Here is a 22,178-nt window from a genome sequence, read left to right on the forward strand (position 1 = left end):
GTGGGTCAGCAGAGTGAACAGCAGCGGACTGAGCACACAGCTCCGGGGTGCCCCCATGCTCAGTGTGATGGTGTTAGAGGGCGGGAGGAGAAGAGAAACAGCGCGCCGTGCGTGCGCAGCCCTCCGATGAAAAATCATATCATATCTGTTAAATAGGGGCAGTGGACAATTCTGATTTGATGAAGATGGACTTGAAAGCACAGAGGAACATCTGGAAAATTTTCTGAAATGCTCGTTCACTGCTGTCGTTACTGCGTGGTCGGGAATCTTTTGGAGGGTGGGCCTCAAAGTCCCCGGCTTTGCCTGCTGTTGGCGACCGAGAAGGAGGTCGAATCGTTCGGATAGTGATGGTGCTCAGTACTCGGTGTCGGAGAGTTGATCAGAGCTCGAAGTTTTCGGATGACCCGGAGTCGGACTGTGGTCGGGTATGGCAGGGAGAGTTTTTCTTCCTTCTCCTGTCTGTGTGAAATGTGGGACATTTGAGAGACTTTGAACTTTTACTGTGCTCATGGACTTCTTCATCAAGTTATGGTATTGTTACACTGTTGTAACTTTATGTTGTAATTATGTGGTTTTGTTAGCTTTTTTCAGTCTTGGTCTGTCCTGTGTTTTGTGATATCACACCGGAGGAAATATTGTATCATTTCTTAATGCATGCATTACTAAATGACAATAAAAGAGGACTGCGTGTCTTCATAATCTAAAAGTAGAGATGCTGCTCCCGATCCGAACTGACTGAGGTCTCCCAGTTAGGAAGTCTAGAATCCAGTTGCAGAGGGGGGTATTCAGGCTTGGCTTTCCAATCAGGTGCTGAGGAATGATTGTGTTGAATGCTGAATTGAAATCTCTGAACAGCATTCGAACGTATGCATCTTTTTTGTCCTAGTGGGTGAGGGCCAGGTGGAGTGTGGTGGCGATGGTGTCGTCTGTTGAGCGGTTGGGATGATACGTGAACTGCAGGGGGTCCAGTGAGGGGGGCAGCAGGGTCTTGATGTGCCTCATGACGAGCCTCTCGAAACACTTCATGATGATGGATGTGAGTGCGATGGGACGGTAGTCATTGAGGCAAGACACTGAAGACTTCTTTGGCATGGGGATGATGGTGGTGGCCTTGAAGCACGTTGGAATGACGGCATTGCTCAGAGGGATGTTGAAGATGTCAGTGAGAACATCTGCCACCTGGTCTGCACATCCTCTGAGCACTCTGCCAGGAATATTGTCTGGTCCAGCAGCCTTCCGTGGGTTGACCCTGCACAGGGTTCTCCTCACATCGGCCATGGTAAGACACAGCACCTGGTCATTGGGAGGAGGGGTGGTCTTCCTCTCCACCACGTCATTTTCAGCCTCAAAACAAGCATGGAAGTTGTTCAACACATCTGGGAGGGAGGCATCACCAGCACAGGCAGGCGATGTTGTCCTGCAGTTGGTGATGTCCTGAATGCCCTTCCACATGCGCTGCGTGTTGTTGCTGTCCTGGAAATGGCTGTGCATTCGCTGGGCGTGTGCAATTCCCACGCTCTTACCATGCAGTAATGCAGTTCCTGTGAATGAATTGGGGTATGGCATTCATAGAAACTTAGAAAATAGGTGCAGGAGTAGGCCATTCGGCCCTTCGAGCCTGCACCGCCATTCAGTATGATCATGGCTGATCATCCAACTCAGAACCCTGTACCAGCCTTCCCTCCATACCCCCTGATCCCTTTAGCCACAAGGGCCATATCTAACTTCCTCTTAAATATAGCCAATGAACTGGCCTCAACTGTTTCCTGTGGCAGAGAATTCCACAGATTCACCACTCTCTGTGTGAAGAAGTTTTTCCTAATCTTGGTCCTAAAAGGCTTCCCCTTTATCCTCAAACTGTGACCCCTCGTTCTGGACTTCCCCAACATCGGGAACAATCTTCCTGCATCTAGCCTGTCCAATCCCTTTAGAATTTTATACGTTTCAATAAGATCCCCCCTCAATCTTCTAAATTCCAGGGAGTATAAGCCTAGTCGATCCAGTCTTTCCTTATATGAAAGTCCTGTCATCCCAGGAATCAATCTGGTGAACCTTCTTTGTACTCCCTCTATGGCAAGAATGTCTTTCCTCAGTTTAGGGGACCAAAACTGCACGCAATACTCCAGGTGTGGTCTCACCAAGGCCTTGTACAACTGCAGTAGTACCTCCCTGCTCCTGTACTCGAATCCTCTCGCTATAAATGCCAGCATACCATTCGCCTTTTTCACCGCCTGCTGTACCTGCATGCCCACTTTCAATGGCTGGTGCATAATGACACCCAGGTCTCGTTGCACCTACCCTTTTCCTAATTGGCCACCATTCAAATAATAATCTGTTTTCCTGTTTTTGCCACCAAAGTGGATAACCTCACATTTATCCACATTAAATTGTATCTGCCATGAATTTGCCCACTCACCTAACCTATCCAAGTCACCCTGCATCCTCTTAGCATCCTCCTCACAGCTAACACTGCCGCCCAGCTTCGTGTTATCCGCAAACTTGGAGATGCTGCATTTAATTCCCTCATCTAAGTCATTAATATAGATTGTAAACAACTGGGGTCCCAGCCCTGAGCCTTGTGGTACCCCAGTAGTCACTGCCTGCCATTCTGAAAAGGTCCCGTTTATCCCCACTCTTTGCTTCCTGTCTGCCAACCAATTCTCTATCCACATCAATACCTTACCCCCAATACCGTGTGCTTTAAGTTTGCACACTAATCTCGTGTGTGGGACCTTGTCAAAAGCCTTTTGAAAATCCAAATATACCACATCCACTGGTTCTCCCCTATCCACTCTACTAGTTGCATCCTCAAAAAATTCTATGAGATTCGTCAGACATGATTTTCCTTTCACAAATCCACGCTGACTTTGTCCGATGATTTCACCACTTTCCAAATGTGCTGTTATCACACCTTTGATAACTAACTCTAGCATTTTCCCCACCACTGATGTTAGGCTAACCGGTCTATAATTCCCCGGTTTCTCTCTCCCTCCTTTTTTAAAAAGTGGGGTTACATTAGCCACCCTCCAATCCTCAGGAACTAGTCCAGAATCTAAAGAGTTTTGAAAAATTATCACTAATGCATCCACTATTTCTTGGGCTACTTCCTTAAGCACTCTGGGATGCAGACCATCTGGCCCTGGAGATTTTATCTGCCTTTAATCCCTTTAATTTACCTAACACCACTTCCCTACTAACATGTATTTCCCTCAGTTCCTCCATCTCACTGGACCCTCTGTCCCCTACTATTTCCGGAAGATTATTTATGTCCTCTTTAGTGAAGACAGAACCAAAGTACTTATTCAATTGGTCTGCCATGTCCTTGCTCCCCATAATCAATTCACCTGTTTCTGTCTGTAGGGGACCTACATTTGTCTTAACCAATCTTTTTCTTTTCACATATCTGTAAAAGCTTTTACAGTTAGTTTTTATGTTCCCTGCCAGTTTTCTCTCATAATCTTTTTTCCCTTTCCTAATTAAGCCCTTTTTCCTCCTCTGCTGGACTCTGAATTTCTCCCAGTCCTCAGGTGAGCCACTTTCTCTGGCTAATTTGTATGCTTCTTCTTTGGAATTGATACTATCCCTAACTTCCCTTGTCAGCCAGGGGTGCACTACCTTCCCTGATTTATTCTTCTGCTAAACTGGGATGAACAGTTGTTGTAGTTCATCCATGCGATCTTTAAATGCTTGCCATTGCATATCCACCGTCAACGCTTTTAGTGTCATTTGCCTGTCTATTTTAGCTAATTCACGTCTCATACCTTCAAAGTTACCCTTCTTTAAGTTCAGAACCTTTGTTTCTGAATTAACTATGTCACTCTCCATCTTAATGAAGATTTCCACCATATTATGGTCACTCTTACCCAAGGGGCCTCTCATGACAAGATTGCTAATTAACCCTTCCTCATTGCTCAATACCCAGTCTGGAATAGCCTGCTCTCTAGTTGGTTCCTCAACATGTTGGTTCAAAAAACCATCCCACATACATTCCAAGAAATCCTCTTCCTCAGCACCCTTACCAATTTGGTTCACCCAATCTATATGTAGATTGAAGTCACCAATTATAACTGCTGTTCCTTTATTGCACAAATTTCTAATTTCCTGTTTAATACAATCCCCGGCCTCACTACTACTGTTAGGTGGCTTGTACACAACTCCCACCAGTGTTTTCTGCCTCTTAGTGTTATGCAGCTCTACCCATATTGATTCCACATCCTCTCGGCTAATGTCCTTCCTTTTTATTGTGTTAATCTCCTCTCTAACCAGCAATGCTACCCCACCTCCTTTTCTTTCATGTCTATCCCTCCTGAATATTGAATATCCCTGAATGTTGAGCTCCCATCCTTGGTCACCCTGGAGCCATGTCTCGGTGATCCCAACTATATCATATTCATTAATAACAACCTGCACTTTTAATTCATCCACCTTGTTACGAATGCTCCTTGCATTGACACATAAAGCCTTCAGGCTCGCTTTTACAACACTCTTAGCCCTTATACAATTATGTTGAAAAGTGGCCCTTTTTGATTTTTGCCCTGGATTTGCCAGCCTGCCACTTTTACTTTTCACCTTACTACTTTTTGCTTCTACCCTCATTTTACACCCCTCTGTCTCTCTGCACTTGTTCCCATCCCCCTGTTGTGAACTAACCTCCTCTCTCCTAGTCTCTTTAATTTGATTCCTACCCCCCAACCATTCTAGTTTAAAGTCACCTCAGTAGCCCTCGCAAATCTCCCCGCCAGGATATTGGTCCCCCTAGGATTCAAGTGTAACCCGTCCTTTTTGTACAGGTCACACCTGTGCCAAAAGAGGTCCCAATAATCCAAAAACTTGAATCCCTGCCCCCTGCTCCAATCCCTCAGCCACGCATTTATCCTCCACCTCATTGCATTCCTACTCTCACTGTCGCGTGGCACGGGCAGTAATCCCGAGATTACTACCTTTGCAGTACTTTTTCTCAACTCCCTTCCTAAATATTCTCCTCTCAGGACCTCTTCCCTTTTCCTACTTATGTCATTGGTACCTATATGTACCACAACCTCTGGCTCCTCACCCTCCCACTTCAGGATATATTGGACGCGATCAGAAATATCCCGGACCCTGGCACCAGAGAGGCAAACTACCATCTGGGTCTCTGGACTGCGTCCACAGAATCGCCTATCTGACCCCCTTACTATTGAGTCCCCTATTACAACTGCCCTCCTCTTCCTTTCCCTACCCTTCTGAGCTTCAAAGGGAAAAGTTCAGAAGATTCCCTTTCGAATGGCTCAAAGCTCAACTGAGGTGTTGATGCTCCACTTTATGTACCTTTAGGCAAAGAGTCAAGTTTTGCCTGAGCTATGATGATGTCATAACTTTCCCCTTTACTTTTTGATTGATCATGGTCATTAATCCATAATGAAAATGACAGAATCAGAAGAAATGAACCAGAAGTATGGAAGGTATAGTGTGGAGTGTCTGAAATAAGTATGCTTGTGCTGGTATAAATCCAACAGCAGCCAATGTGTGTTGTGTGGGAAAAGTTTTTTTCAAATGAGACAATAAAACTGTCCAGGCTCCTTGAATACTTTAAGAGAATACATTCTGATAAAGCAAACAAGAACTTGGCTTATTTTCAGTCAGTTCGTGAAAACTTGCAGAAATGGAAGACACTAAAACAAAACATGATGGTTTGTGTGCTTCATATAACATATCATTGCTTGTTCTAAATCTTTGAAGCCCCATACAACTGGAATAACTCTGTGATGGAGAGCACTCAGTAAACATACTCTTTATATTCTGTTGTCATTGCATTTAGTGTACGCACTTCAATGCCTTCTCTGGTATATTCTCATAATAACTTGGGTCCTAAACCAAGCTAATGTGCTCGGTTGGCTTTATGGTGTCTTTCTCATCACACACATTAGAATATTCCATTTCTTTAGTAATGGGGGTGTGTGTATGTTGTTTGTATACTGTATGTAAGGTCGATACTTCTGTTTATCTTGTAATATGATTGTAACTACATTATGGGGTGCATCATATTCTAATTCATGTGTAGTCTTAAATTAACTTTGTGGGTAATTAAAGATGGTATGTCCTGGTGCTTAATAAAACAGGGCTCTTCGCCCTTAGTAGGAAAGAGAGATCAGGGCTGCCAGGAGTTTACATTGCACAAAAATTGTATGGAGCTGTTACTGTGTTTTTTGGTAGATATCTTTTTGTAAACCTTGCACTAAAGTGCTAATTGACTCCAGCCATTTTTCCTTTGGTCATAACACATGTATCTATAAAACTGATTCTGCCAGCAGTTAAGGAGGTTCTGAGTACAGTTTTGTATAAGTCACCAGACCAAATAATTGAAGCGATTCCACTTAGCAACATCTCTGTTCAAAGATGAATAGATGGAATGAATGTGAATATAGAAGACACATTGTCCAACATACTTAGGCCAACAGAATTTGCTCTGCACTTAGATGAGTCAACTTTGCCAGGCAATGAACCTTTGCTTCTTAGTTATGTTCACTTCATAAAGGATGAAAGCATGATCCAGGAGTTGTTATTTGCAACAGATAAGAATGTGGAGTCATTATTTAGGGATGTTGAGCAATTTTTCAAAGAGGAGGACATTCCACTTACCAACATTCTTGCTTATGCAACTGATGGGGCACCACCAACGACACCAAATGATAGGATGTCACCATGGGGTTATTACTTTCTTGAAGCTGTCCCCAACATAATTATTATTCACTTTGTAATTCACAGACAACATCTTGTTGCATAAATTGGCTGTACCTATCATTAAATACTATTATCATAGTGGTGAATAAATCAAGTCCCATGTTCTCAATTCTTGACTATTTTAAGAGCTTTGTATTGACAATGATGAACAGTTGACTGCTTGCTGCTGCACACAGAAGTCAGATGGTTCTCAAAAGAAGACTGCCTGAGAAGCTTTTATGTGCTTTTGAAAATTGTAATACAATTCTTTGAAGGCTTGACTGCTTCATTCAGTAATTAACTCCAGAATATAAGGCATGACATTGCTTATTTGTAAGAAATATTCACAAAGTTTAATGAAATCAGTCTTCAATTGCAAGGAAATGATGTAAATCTTACAAAATTCAAATCTGTTGTCTCCATATTCCTGTCGAAGTTAACCCCACTTAAGTGCAACATTGGCTGTCATGACCTTTTTTCAATTTATAAGCTTTTCTGAGTTGGAAGAGAAAGAAAGAATAAATGCCTGTGAGCTGTATAAAGACATGTCAGAGAGATTTCAGAATCCAAATTGGAGATTGGGTCATAAATCCATTCCTGCACACTTGTAATGAGGAATTAACAGGAACGATGGAGGAAGAACTGATCTCACTACAAAATAACTGAGCTGAAGCCAAGATTCAAAAAATCATCTCAAGATATCTCTGAATGCTATCCTGCACTGTGGAAAATTTATTGGAGTGCAGGTTCAGTGCAATCTTCCAACTTCTTTCAAGGCAATGAAATAAACGGCAAATTATCGATTATGGGGATTTGAGACTCTTCTGGCTGATCTTCAGCCTGATGTTGAGAAGCTCATTTCACTGCACCAAGCCATCCATTTCATTGAAATGTGAAAAAGCAATGAAGTAGTGAATAGCTGTAAACTAATGTATGCTGTAAACTTGAAAATTGTTTTTACTGTAATTAAATCATTTTATATGTAGCTTTAAATAGAATTGCATGATGTTTGCAATTATTTGTCCCTGCTTTGAATTTACAGTTCCTGCTTTCTTTCACTGTGCATCATAAATCAAAATTCTTCATAGATTTTATGTAATAGCTGGAACTCCAGTGTCTCGAGCTGCAATGGCGTCGTGCAAACTGCTACACTACCATAGTGCTGTAATGAGTAGAACATTTCAGTTGAATGCTCACTTTGAGAGTTGAACCATCATATCTGGGACACCCAGTAAAGTAACAGGTGAGGCTCGAACTCACAGCCTCGGCATTTCCCCAATGTGCATTTCCATTTAAGTACCACTCCCTAACCAATTGCACCACTAGAGCTCTAAATATCTGAGTAGTTAACTATTGATTTCTTTTGATTATATTGGGGAATACTACAAAATAAGTATAGCCCAGTGGAAGAGGCCTGAAGCATTGACAGCAAGTTTTGGATGTAAATGTTAAATTAAGATTATGGAAAACTGAAAACCTCTGTCCATTTCGTTGTATGATAATGGCAAAGTCTGTCATCACAACACCTGAGGCTATCATTTTAAGTATTTTATCTTTCATTCCCTCTGATCACTGGGGAACTTAAAGAGTACATCATTGTTTGAAAATACACAATTTGTTTTATTTGTCTGAAGCTTGTTCTATAGATGCACCAGCAATAACTTGCATTTAAACAGTGCCACCAGTGTATCAAGAGATCACATCATGTAAGGGCATTATCAAACTAATTTTCTCCCAGTATTCTTTCATCAATACAAGAGGATCCTAAATACTTGACTGTAATATTATGGTGCTGTGAAAGCAAAACAATAAAACATGCAATTTTGGAAGACAAGCTTCCAAATCACTTTAACACTGGTGAGGACAGCTTGGGGGAGGGAAGAGGAAAATTGCTGCTAATCATTTTTTAGATATATATTCCTGCAAAACTGAATTGAACTGGTGAAGCATATGGATATGTTTCATACCACGTGCTTGTTATGAAGAAAAATTACGATTTTGTGTTTATATTTTTGTCTCCATAGATGCTGATAAATATATTCGCCTCAATATTTTTGTTTTTACTTCATATATTGAGTTATTGCAGTATTTGCCTTTCAGTAATTAATTCTGAATATAATAGTAGCTGAGCATTATGACATTAGCAGTGTCTGTTTTTTTTTTAATCTGGAAAGCATTCTTGCTTTCCCAAAGCCATTTAATGCTAAGGATTTAGCCTATACTGAGTTGCTTCTCTTCATTTTCTTTTTCAGGAAATATGTGAATTATTTTCTTAATTTTTTTTATGATCAAGGGGTTAATGTATGAAAGACAGGGCAATTCAGATTGCAGATCTACTTCCCCTTAAGTGCTAATGCATAATGGTCTTACACCACTGGGTTAATTGTTTGTTACCTTCTCCCTCATTACCAGTACATTTCTTTTTACTGATCTACAAGCTTGTAGAGGAAATGGTGAAAATTTCAATGTAAATTTATTATCTAAGTATGTATACTATTTACAACCTTGAGGGTTGTATGCTTGTGTGCTTACAGGCAGCTACAAAACAAAGAAACCCCATAGAATACATAAAAAGACTGTCAAACACCCAATATGCAGGGAAAAAAAATCATGCAAACAAAAGTAAGCAAGTAACATTCAGAACTGAAAATCACAAAAGTAAGTCCATAGCCATAAAGTCAGTCACAGCCCATTTAGCCCATAATTGCCCTTTCCAATCTGGCCCAGCCTTTAAATTCGTCAAACATTGGCTTGATCTTTATCTCTTGGGCCCGGGCCCAGGCCCAGGCCCTGCCTCCTCAACGCTGCTTTGCCTCTGTTCTGCCGCTTTGAATTGCTGATGGCTGACTTCGAAAAGTGGATAAAACTATATTTCTGTTTGAAACTCAGCAAATTTCAATACTAACTTTGGCTTTTTCTTTCAGTGTTAATTTTAAGTCTTCTAACAATTGAGACTCATGTAGTCTTTGTATAGGGACTGCGTGCCTATCTTCTCATTTTAAAAAAATAATTGATGTGTATCTCAAAACATGAGGTCCCAGCACCAATCCTAATGAAACACTACTGGTCATGGACCATCAGCCAGAATAACAGTTTCCCAATTTTGTTAAGTGTCTTTCAAAAGGCAGTGTAAATAAACTCCACTATCTTTTGTCATCTTAAAAAAAACTCAGTCAAGTTTGTAAGGTGTTGCCTGCCTCGCATAAAACCATGCTGACTGTCCTTGTGCCTTTCCCAATATTTATAAATCTAATAGCTCAGTATCCTTTCCATTAACTTCTTTGCCACTGATGTGAGGCTCACTGGCCGAGAATTAACTGTATTGTCCCTATTTCCCTTCTTGAACAAAGGTATGTTTGCCACTCTCCAGTCTTCAGAAACTATGCCTGCTCATAGTGAGGAGGCAAAAACCCCAGAGATCTCTCCATTCTTTCAGTGTTCTGGGATGTATGTCATCAGGTCCTGGGGACTTAGCCACCTTAATGATGTTCAGAAGACTCAGTATCATCTCCTCCTTAATAATGTCAAAGACATAGAACACTACAGCACAGAAACAGGCCCTTTGGCCCATCTAATCAATGCCAAACCTCCAACCTGCCTAGTCCCCTTGACCTGTATCCAGACCATAACCCTTTATTTCCTCTCATCCACGTACCTATCCAAATTTCTCTTGAATTGCTGAAATCAAGTGTGCATCTGCCACTTGTACTGGCAGCTCATTCCACACACACACCCCCCCCTCTGAGTGAAGAAGTTCCCACTCATGTTCCCATTAAAAATTTCAGCTTGCACGTTTAACCTATTTACTCTAGTTCCAGTCTCACCCAACCCCTGGAAAATACCTGTTTGTATTTTACTCTATCTATACTCCTCATAATTTTGTATACTTCTATCAATTCTCCCCTCGTTCTTCTACATCCTAGGGAATAAAATCATAAACTATTCAACCTTTCCCTATGACTCAGGTCCTCGAGTCCCTGCAACATCCTTGTAAATTTTTGCTGCACTCTTTCAAGCTTATTTACATCTTTCCTCTAGGTAGGTGACCAAAACCTCCTTGGACCTCACTAATGTCTTATACAATTTCAACATAACATCCCAATTCAATCCATTGATTTACGAAGGCTAATGTGCCAAAAGCTTTCTTTATGACCCTATCTACTTGTGAGGCCACTTTCAAGGAATTATGGACCTGTATCTCAAAATGTCCCAGCACATTAGCATGGCCCACTCTATTTTCACTATTCTCCACTTTCTTCTCAGTAAACACTGACACAAAATACTTATTTGTACCTCAGCCACTTGCTCTGACACCAAGCACAAATTCCCTCCTTTATCCTGAGTGAACTTACCCTCTCATTAGTTATCTTTTTTTCTCTTAATCTAAGTATAAAATACCTTGTGCCTTTCCTTGATCCTGCTGACCACGGACATTTCATGGCTCCCTTTGTCCTCTCTCATTGCCTGCTTGAGCATCTTCCCTGCCTACATACAGGCAGACTCCAGAAATTAGGACAACAGAGGACAGCTACAGGATTGCTGGTTTGGTGGACTGGGCCATATTCACAAACCCTTCTGTTGATCTGAATGATTACGCCATGGTTATCACAGACTTGGAACAAAAAACAGTTGTAGATGGGTGTGTCCCAACAACAACATTCAGAGTTTTCCCCAACCAGAAGCCTTGGATGAACCATAAGATCTGTATTCTGCTGAGGGCCAGATCAGAGGCATTCATGTTTGGTGACCAAGAAAGTTACAAGAGGTTCGGATATATCTGGAAAGGCAACTCACGGACAATGTGGCAATTCCAGACTAAACTTGAATCAATGAAGGATGCCTGACAGTTATGGCAGGGCTTAAATGCTATCACCTCTTATAAAATTAAATCAAGAGACATAGCTGACAACAGCGCTTTGCTTTCAGATAAGCTTAATGCCTTCTGTGCTCTCTTTGACTGTCAAAGTGTGGAGGAACCATCACAAACTCTCACTCCAGTGATCCTGTGATTTCAGTCTCTGAAGCTGATGTGCAAGCATCCTTTAGGAGGGTGAACCCATGAAAAGCATCCAACCCAGACAGGGTACTTAGCCAAGTGCTAAAGATCCATGCTCATCACTGGCTGGTGTGTTCACTGAGATCTTTAACCTCTCGCTTCGGCAGTCTGAGGTACCCATCTGCTTCAAGCTGACTTCACTTATACCGATGCCTGAGAAGACCGTGGTAACCTGCCTTAATGACTATCGTCCAATAGCACATACATTTTCTGATGAAGTTTTTTGAGAGGTTAATGTTGAAACATATCAAATCCTACCTTAGATGTGACTTGGATCTGCTCCAATTTGCCTACTGGCACAACAGGTCCACAGCAGATACCATCTCTTTGGCTCTTCATTCAACCCTGGAACATCTGGACAGCAAAGCTGCATACATCAGGATGTTCTTTATCAACTACAGCTTGGCATACAATACCATCATCCTCTCAAAATTAATCAATGAGCTTCAGAACCTTGGCCTCAATACCTCCTTGTTCAATTGATTCCTCGATTTCCTCACTTGCAGATCCCAGTCAGTATGGATTAGCAACAACATCTCCTCCCTGATCTCCATCAGCACAGGTGCACCCTCCTCTTATGGCTGTGTGGCTAAGCACATTTCAATTCCATACCAAGTTTGCTGATGACTCTATTGTCGTCGGCCAAGTCAAAGGTGGTGATGAATTAGCATATAGGAGGGAGACTGGCTGAGTTGTGTCGCAGTAACAACATTTTACTCAATGTTAACAAGACCGAGGAACTGATTATTGACTTCAGAAGGAGAAAACAGAGGTCCATGAGCCAGTCCTTGTCGGAGGATCAAGGGTGAAGAGAGTCAGCAACTTTAAATTCCTCTGTGTTGTCAATTTGGAGGACTTGTCCTGGGCCCAGCATATAAGTGCAATTACGAAAAAAGGCACCTCTACTTACTAAGAGTTTGCGAAGATTTGGCATGACATCGAAAACCTTAACAAACTTATATAAATGTGTGGTGGAGAGTACATATATTGACTGGCTGCAGCACAACCTGGTATGGAAACACCAATGCTCTTGAATGGAAACTCCTACAAAAAGTATTGGATACGGCCCAGTCCGTCACAGGTAAAGTGTTCCCCACCATTGAGCACATCTACATGAAGTGTTGTTGCAGGAAAGCAGCATCCATAATCAGGGACCCCACCACCCAGGTCACGTTCTCTTCTTGCTGCTGCCATCAGGAAGAAGGGACAGGAATCTCAGGACTTGCACCACCAAACTCAGGAGCAGTTATTACCCCTCAACCATCAGGTTGTGGAACCATCAGGGATAAATTCACTTGCCCCATCACTGTAATTTTCCCAAGAACCTATGGACTCACTTTCAAGGACTCTTCACTATTATTATTCTTTCTTTTTATATTTGCACAGTTTGTTGTCTTTGCACACTGGTTGAACGCTCAAGTTGGTGCAATCTTTCATTAATTCTATTATGGTTATTATCCTATTGTGGATTTATTGAGTATTCCTGCAACAAAATGAATCTTGGGGTTGTATATGGTGACATATGTACCTTGATAATAAATTTACCTTGAACTTTATATTCCACAAGGACCCAGCCTTAAAGCCTTTTTTCCCCTGACTAAATTAAGGGCCTCTCAAATCTTCCAAATTTCCCTTGCCCTCTTTTCCCCTCCTTGCATGTTCCAGTAAGAAGTAAGAACAAATCCTGAACTTTGATTAGCTGGTCTTTAAATAACTGTCACGTGTCAGATGTGGACTTGTCCAGTAGATGCTACTTCCAATTGATGACAATTAGCTATTTTCTTATCATGTCGTAATTTGCCTTCCCTCAATTTAGTACCTTCCTGCAAGATCCGATTCTATCCTTATTCATAAGTATTTTAAGACATAATGAGTTGTGTAGAGGTTTTGCTGGCTGCTCGCTCTGCAGAACCTACTTCCCCCTTGGCATAAAGGGGGCTGCAAAGAGAAGATCCATCAGGAGCATCACAGAAGCTGCTAAGTGTGCCTCCAAATGGCTCTGAATCCAGAGGTGTGACTGTGGACCAATGCTACTAGGACACGAGCTAAGGGCTGATCAACCATGGCTGGGGGTGTCTGATGTTGAAATACCTGATGACCCCAGATAACATCACTGATGATGTATCTCAGCATCAGTTGTGACCACTGTTCCAACTATCAGGTCTGTCACCTGTTCTGGCTCATTTTCCAACATCAGTGCCAGTATGTTTTCTCCTCTAATTGGACTCTACATACTCTTTCAAGAACCCCTGTTGGGTGCACTAACGAAATCCTGCCAACATAACGTGGTCACAGCCTACTAACCCTAACCGTTATGTCTTTGGAATGTGTGAGGAAACCACAGCACCTGGAGGAAATCCGCACAATCACAGTGAGAACGTACAAACTCTTTACAGACACTCAATCCTGGAGAAATTAAGATTCCCTACAATGACAACCCCATTGTTTGTGCATCTTTCCGTTATTTGTCTATGTATTTGTTTCTCCACCTCTTGGCGACTTTTAGAAAGCTTGGAATAGAATCCCATCAGTGTAATTGCACCTAACCTATTTCTGAGCTCCATCCAAATTGTCTATGGGAATGACCCTTCCAGTGTGCCATTACCCTCAGCAACAAGTATACCCCTTTGGATATTACTGGGGGTTCTGACCTATTAGGGTACAGGAGCAGCATCCAGGTTAATGACAGTTTGGCCAGCTCTGAGGCCCTGCAGGGAAGGGTAAAGGGTAAAGTAGGGCAGAGCAATCAATAGTGATGGGCGACTCAGTGGTTAGGGTAGACAGGAGATTCAGTGGCCATGAAAGGGACACCAGGATGATGTGTTGCCTTCCATGTGCTACGGTCCAAGGTACCTCAGAACAGCTTCAGAATATTCTCAAAGTGAGCAGCCGGAGGTCATGGTGCACATTGGCATCAATGATAGGGGAAAAAGGGGAGGTATAGGGAATTAGGGAAGGGGCTGAAGAGCAGGACCTCCAAGGTAGTAATTTCTGCATTTCTCCCAGTGCCACGTGCTAGTCAGGGCAGGAGTGGGATAATAGTACAGGTGAATGAGCAGCTAAGGCAGGGGGCAGGTTTTCATGTTCTTGGATAATTGGAACCTTTTCTGAAGCAGGGGTGACCTGTGCAAAAGGGCAGATTGCACCTAAGCTGGAGGGAAACCAATACCCTAGCTGGGAGGTTAGCTTGTGCTACTTGGGAGGGTTTAAATTAGTTTGGTGGGGGGTGGGAATGCAGAGCACCAGGACTTAAAGTGGACAGATGGAGAGGAAGGTAATGTCAGGGGCTAATAAAAACAAGCAGGAGTAAAGCAATAGATATGATGGGGTGGATAGCTCAAAGTGTGTGTGTTTTAATGCTAGGAGTATTAGGGGTAAAGATGATGAACAGAGCATGCTCACTATGATATTGTGGCCATTACAGAGACTGGATTGAGAGAGGGACAGGAATGGGTGCTTAATGTCCCACGGTTTCAATGTTTTAGAAAAGGTGGAGAGAAAGGTAAAAGAGATTGGGGAGTTGCACTACTAATCAAGTTCAACATCAGAGCTGCACTCAGAGGGAACAAAATGGAGGGCTTGTCTACTGAGTGGGTAGAACTCAAAAATAGGAAGGGATTATACTACAAACCTTCCATTAGCCACTGGGACATTGAGGAACAGGTAGGCGGGCAGATTAAGGAATGGTGTAAAAACAACAGGGGACTTCACCTTCCCTGATATAAACTGGGACTTCCTGAGTGTAAGAAGTTTAGATGGGGCAGAATTTGTTAGGTGCATCCAGGAGGATTTCAGTATCAATATAAGAGAGGTGGTACTGGATTTTATATTGGGTAATGAACCTGGCCAGGTGACTGACCTTTCAGTGGGTGAACAGTTACAGGACAGTGATCACAACTCCTTAAGTTTAAGATAGCTATAGATAAAGGATGAGTATGGACCTTTGTGGGAGAGTGTTAAACTGGAGCAGGGTAAATTATGAGACCATTAGGCAGGAGCTAGAGAGAGTTAATTTGGAACGGTTGTTTTTAGGCAAGTCCACATTGGATGTGTGGAGGGTGTTTAAGGACCAACTGGACAGAATACAGGACAGAAAGAAGCAAAGAGAAGGATGGCAAGCTAAGACAACCATGGATGTCGAGAGAGGTGATGAATTTAATGAAGAAAAAGAAGTATGTAAAGCTTAGGAAGCCAGCATCAAACAGAGCCCTTGAGGATTATAAAGAAGCCAGAAAAGAACTAAGAAGGGAATTAGGAAAGCCAAGAGGGTCCAAGATAAGTCATTGGCAAGTTGGATTAAAGAGAATCCCAAGGAATTCTATGCATACATCATGAGCAAGAAAATAGCTAGGGAAAGAGTAGGACTACTCGAGTAGAAAGGGCTTGGATGTGGAGGATGTGAGTGAGGTCCTTAATGAGCACTTTACACCAGTTCATTATCCTCCGCAACTTCCGCCACCTTCAACAGGTCCTCACCACTAAGCACATCTTTCCCTCTCCACCCGTCTCTGCTTTCCGCAGGGTTCGGTCCCTCCGCGACTCCCTGGTCCACACGTCCCTCCCCACGGATTTCCCACCCGGCACTTATCCCTGTAAACGCAAGTGCTACACCTCCTCTCTTGCCACCATTCAGAGCCCCAAACAGTCCTTCCAAGTGAGGCAACACTTCACTTGTGAGTCTGTTGGGGTCACCTATTGCATCTGGTGCTCCCGGTGAGGCCTCCTCTACATCGGTGAAACCTGACGCAGATTGGAGGACCGCTTCGTCGAGCACCTCCGCTCCGTCCGCCAAAACAGACAGGATCTCCCAGTAGCCACCCACTTCAACTCTGCTTCCCACTCCCATTCAGATATGTCCATACATGGCCTCCTCTACTGCCATGATGAGGCTAAACTCAGGTTGGAAGAGCAACACCTCATATACCGTCTAGGTAGTCTCCAGCCCCTTGGTATGAACACAGAATTCTCCAACCTGGTAAATCCCTCCCCCTCCCTTCCTCTATCCCTATTTCACTCTGCCCCCTCCCTCAGCTGCCTATCACCTCCCTCATGGTTCCGCCTCCTTCTACTACCCATTGTGTTTTCCCCTATTCCTGCTTCACCTTTCCTGCCTATCACCTCCCTGCTTCCCCTCCCCCCACCCCTTTGTCTTTCCCCTTACTGGTTTTTCACCTGGAACCTACCAGCCTTCTCCTTCCCACCCTCCCCCCCACCTTCTTTATAGGGCCTCTGCCCCTTCCCTCTACAGTCCTGACAAAGGGTTCCGGCCGGAAACGTCAACTGATCTTTTCCACGGATGCTGCCCGACCTGCTGAGTTCCTCCAGCATGTTGTGAGTGTTGCTTTGACCCCAGCATCTGCAGAATATTTTGTGAAGAGATTACTGGGGTCCTGACCAAAATCTGCATGCCCTCTTGCGCCATAGTGAGGTTCCAGAGGACTGGCGAGTATCTAATGTTGTTCCATTATTCAAGAAGGGTAGCAGGGATAATGCTGGAAACTATTGACTGGTGAGTCTCACATCAGTGGCAGAGAAGTTACTGGAGAGGATTCCAGGGGTAGGATTTATGAACATTTGGAAAACCATAGCCTAACTAAGGAGAGTTGGCATGGCTTTGCGCAGGGCAAGTCATGTTTTACTAACTTGATTGAGTATTTTGATGAGGTGATGAGGGTGTTTGATGAAGGTAGAGCTGTGGATGTTGTTTTCTTTGGTATTGTTTACATTGATTTTAGTAAGGCAAGCCCCTCATGGGAGGCTCACCCAGAAGATTAAGATGCATCTGATGCATGGTGAATTAGCTGTTTGGATTCAGAACTGGTTTACCACTAAAAGACAGGGACTAATAGTCGAAAGGACACTCTAGTTGGAACTCTGTGATTAGTGGTGTTCAGCAGGGATCTGTACTGGAACCCCCACTGTTTGTCATGTATTTAAATAACCTGAATGAAAATGTTGCTGGGTGGGTTAGTAAGTTTGCAGATGATATGATGGTGTTGTGGATAGTTTAGAAGACTGGTAAGGAATACAACGGGACATAGATCATTTTCTGATATAGGCAGAGAAATGGCAGATGGATCTTAAACTGACCAAATGTGAGGTGTTGTGCTTTGGTAGGTCAAATGCAAAGAGGCAATACACAGTTAAGGGCAAGATCCTTAAAATTGTTGATGTCTAAGTTCTTACCTCCCTGAGAGTAGCTGCATAGGTTGATAGGATGGTGAAGAAGGCATATAGTATACTTGCCTTTATTAGTCCGATTCAAAAGTCAGGAAGTTACGTTGCAGCTTTATAAAACTCTAATTAAGCCGCATCTGGAGTGTTGCAAACAGCGCTTGTTACCTCATTATAGGAAGATGTCGAGGCTTTGGAGAGGGTCTAGAAAAGGTTTACCAAGAAGTTGCCTGGATTAGAGGACATACTAAAATGAGAGGTTGGACAAACTGTTTTCTCTGGAACGATGGAGGCTGAGCGGAGATCTAATAGAGGTTTATAAGATTATGAGAGGTATAGGACGGGGTTGAAATGTATAGTACCAGAGGGCGTGTACTTAAGGTGAGAGGGGGTAATTTCAAAGGAGATATGAGGGGCAATTTTTTTTTACACAGAGCGTGATGGGTGCCTGGAATGTTCTGCCTGGGATGGTGGAAGAGGCAGTAACATTGGAGACTTTTAAGAGATATTTAGATAGGCATATGAATGTGAGGAAAATGAAAGGATATGGACATTGTTTAGGCAGAAGTGATTAGTTAGCCATTAAATTATTTATTTAATTAGTTCAGTATAACATTGGACAGAGTTCATTCTGTGGGTTACGCAGTCAGTAAGATACTAAGCTGCTGAGATATCTCCTTCAAATTGAATATTTTACTTTACTAGTTTGCCCTACTTTTTGTAGTTTAGATGTTTACAGAGGACTGGCACATTAGTATATAAATTCTAAAAATAAATATCAAACTTTATATCGGTATATGACTGTATATGCTACTTAAGAGAATTAGGTGCTTTGAATGGTGGGACCAGGTGAGAGTAAGAGTTCGGCACGGACTAGAAGGGCCGAGATGGCCTGTAATTGTTATATGGTTATATGAATGTGCCTGTTTTCATTCATCTATTTTGAATGTGTGGACTACTCCTGGAATTTGAGTACCAAAATGTTATCATGTATCATGTGGATTTTCTCTTCCTTAATTTTAATGCTTGGTTCTTTTTGGGAACCTACAGATATGTAAACACGTTACTAAAGCTGATCCCACAAGTCTTGCAGCTGCAGGAGCAGCTGAGACAAGCTGTCCAAAATGGAGATATGGAAACATCACATGGCATCTGCAGAATCGCTGTGGCACTTGGAGAAAATCACTCAAGGTTTTGCTATTTACCTTTTACATTTCAGTCTTGTTTTGTCAGTTATTACAATGCATTCAGCTCATCTGGATAATCATGTGAAACTAAAATTAAAACCTACTGTATTTTGCTTTTCTTGAACAAATAACCTGCTTGGGTTTCAAATATTTAGAGAGAGCTTTTTAAATAGGTATCATCACATCTTCCTATGTTGTTTAATCCAGCAAGTGACACGCTTATTATACAAGTCTTAACATTTGGGAGAATTTGTGTTTAAATAAACAAAAGTAGTCGAAGTGAGAAACCCTTTCGGAACTGCTGATGTGAAAATGTTGGAAATATTCTGAGTTTTTGGGAGTGTGAAGTACAATGTGTATTTCAATGTGAAGAAATTTTATCACTAGATAAAGCAAATGTATCAGCATCTCAACCAATAAATTAACTTTTGCCAAAATAACAGAGTAATAATTTATCAATTTGATAATTAAGAGATTTGAAGAGGGAGTAATTAGGCTTGGGGACAAGAAGAGTAAAACTCCATGTTTTAGTTCTCAAACTAAACAAAGCATGGCCATTGGAAAAATAACAAAGTATAAACTTTATAACATAGGAGTATGGGCTGGAGGCAAGAGCCTACCCAGTCAATTTGTTGATTACTACTAGGCAAAGTTAATTACTGTATTGTCCAGTTGTTTGTACAGGAAGGGAAAGCAATATTTTTGTTATACAAATCTGAATGTAAAAAAGTTTTTGAATATGTATATGGAAAGATATGTAGGTAATTTCTGTGACCTTACTGATGGTCTATATATTTGGTATAATGCACTTTTTAAATCAAATTACTTTATTATTCTGAGCAGTTTGGTTGCAACAAGACCTGAACCATCTATCAGTATTCAAATGGTAATGATGTTAAAATACCAGTTTTTAAATATTTACTATTACACTCAATTAATGTAAAGCTTTCACAGTCTATGAGTTACCTTTTGTTTTTTTTTTGCCACTTCTGAATTATGTTTATTGATAACGTTCTTAACCAAAGCTTCTTGCTTTCTGTGCAGAACGTTGTTGGAGCAAGTAGAACACTGGCAGACCTTTCTTGCACTTGTCAACATGATCATGTTTTGTACAGGAATACCAGGTCACTACCCAGTGAATGAAACTACCAGCTCTTTAACCCTTACCTTCTGGTATACTCTGCAGGTATGAAGAATATACTTATAGTCTTCTAAAAACCAAACATATCATGCGAACTGCTGTTGCATAATAATGAATAGTGTGATTCTTCTCATGGCTTTGCATTGTTGTATATAGAGAAGTATTTGATTTTTGGATTTTACAAGAAAAATCAACACCACTTTTGTTTAAGGTGTGCTTCCTAACCTCTTGATTATTTCTTCCTTTACTTGTTTCAGAATGCCAGCATCCAGATTGTCTTGCTTTTAGTTTTAGATTATAAATGTTTCTTCAGAACCCTGCAGAATGGATCTTCTGAAATCAGAATCAGGTTTATTATCTCTGACATAATGTTTTGAAGTTTGTTGTTTTGCAGCAGCAGTGCAGTGCAATATATATAAATTTTATTACAGACCACAATGAGAACTAGATATAAAAATAATTAGTGCAAAAAGAGAGCAGATAGTGTAGTGTTCGTGGTCTGTTCAGAAATCTGATGGCGGAGAGTAAGAAGCTGTTCCTAAAACTTTGAATGTGAATCTTCAGGCTTAATGGAGGGGTATTTGTTTCATGTGTATTTCCACTGTTTCCTCATAAATGGCCTCCAATAGCTCATTTATTACTTCATGGGTAAGTCCATGATTCCAATCTACTTGGGCAGGATCATCTTTCTCAAGCAACTGAAATTTGTCTTTTTCCAGAAAAATGAATTAGCATTTCATTTCTCTTCACTCTTATTCGTAACTACTGTGAACCCGAAGATATGGTCAGTTTCCCATACGCTCTTCGTCTGAGACATTCTTTGGTTCAGGATTTAAAACTACATTGTATTTTAAAATTCTGCTTATTCCACAGGTTATGTGCAGTTACAACAGTTTAAAAAAATGTTATTTGTTGCACATCAAGTCAGGAAAGGTAAAAAAAAAACTACATCACTGTGTCGAATTTCTAATTATTACCTTTCTGCTTGAAATTGGTGATGTACTCATTACCAGTGCCTTGTGTATCTGGAGTACAGATTTTTAACTATAATTAAAAAGTGGAAAGGTGCACCACATTTAATTATCACATTTTGATGCAAAGACACTTGGTGAGATTCATTTTTTTTCTGAAATGCCTTTCATTAAATTCACACTCCTGAGTGAATTTATAATTAGAAATTTTGCACAGTGAACTGTTATTTCTTACCTGTCACTGTATTATGCAGCTAGTGATTTGTGGATGCACTGAAGGTTGAGTCGGCGGTAAGACAATAGGTGCGGGAATAGGCCATTCGGCCCTTCGAGCCAGCACCGCCATTCACTGTGATCATGGCTGATCATCCATAATCAGTATCCAGTTCCTGCCTTATCCCCATAACCTTTGATTCTGCTATCTTTAAGAGCTCTATCCATCTCTTTCTTGAAAGCATCCAGAGACTTGGCCTCCACAGCCTTCTGGGGCAGAGCATTCCATATATCCACCACTCTCTGGGTGAAAAAGTTTTTCCTCAACTCTGTTCTAAATGGCCTACCCCTTATTCTTAAACTGTGGCCTCTGGTTCTGGACTCGCCCATCAGTGCGAACATGCTTCCTGCCTCCAGCATGTCCAATCCCTTAATAATATTATATGTTTCAATAAGATCCCCTCTCTGCCTTCTAAATTCCAGAGTATGCAAGCCCAGTTGCTCCAATCTTTCGACATATGACAGTCCCACACCTTGTGAACCTACGCTGCACTCCCTCAATAGCAAGAATGTCCTTCCTCAAATTTAGAGACCAAAACTGCACACAGTACTCCAGGTGTGGTCTCACCAGGGCCCTGTACAGCTGCAGAAGGACCTCTTTGCTCTTATACTCAATTCCCCTTGTTATGAAGGTCAACATGCCATTAGCTTTCTTCACTGCCTGCTGTACTTGCATG

At 41.8% G+C, this 22,178-nt stretch overlaps 1 protein-coding gene across 4 annotated transcripts in view; it reads left to right on the forward strand.

The window, feature by feature from the left end:
* The window catches only part of ipo13b (importin 13b), a 146,847-nt gene that overhangs the window by 23,590 nt on the left and 101,079 nt on the right, over positions 1 to 22,178 (forward strand). For all 4 annotated transcript variants that reach the window (XR_010019923.1, XM_063064376.1, XM_063064375.1 and 1 more), the window contains 2 exons: positions 18,980 to 19,120; positions 20,161 to 20,302. Coding sequence is in view for 3 of the 4 variants with exons in the window: in XM_063064376.1 (XP_062920446.1) it covers positions 18,980 to 19,120; positions 20,161 to 20,302 (283 nt within the window). In the remaining variant the exon portion in view is untranslated. The remainder of the gene's footprint in view (positions 1 to 18,979; positions 19,121 to 20,160; positions 20,303 to 22,178) is intronic.

This window comes from Mobula hypostoma, chromosome 12 (assembly GCF_963921235.1).
Source record: "Mobula hypostoma chromosome 12, sMobHyp1.1, whole genome shotgun sequence".
NCBI classification, from domain to species: domain Eukaryota; kingdom Metazoa; phylum Chordata; class Chondrichthyes; order Myliobatiformes; family Myliobatidae; genus Mobula; species Mobula hypostoma.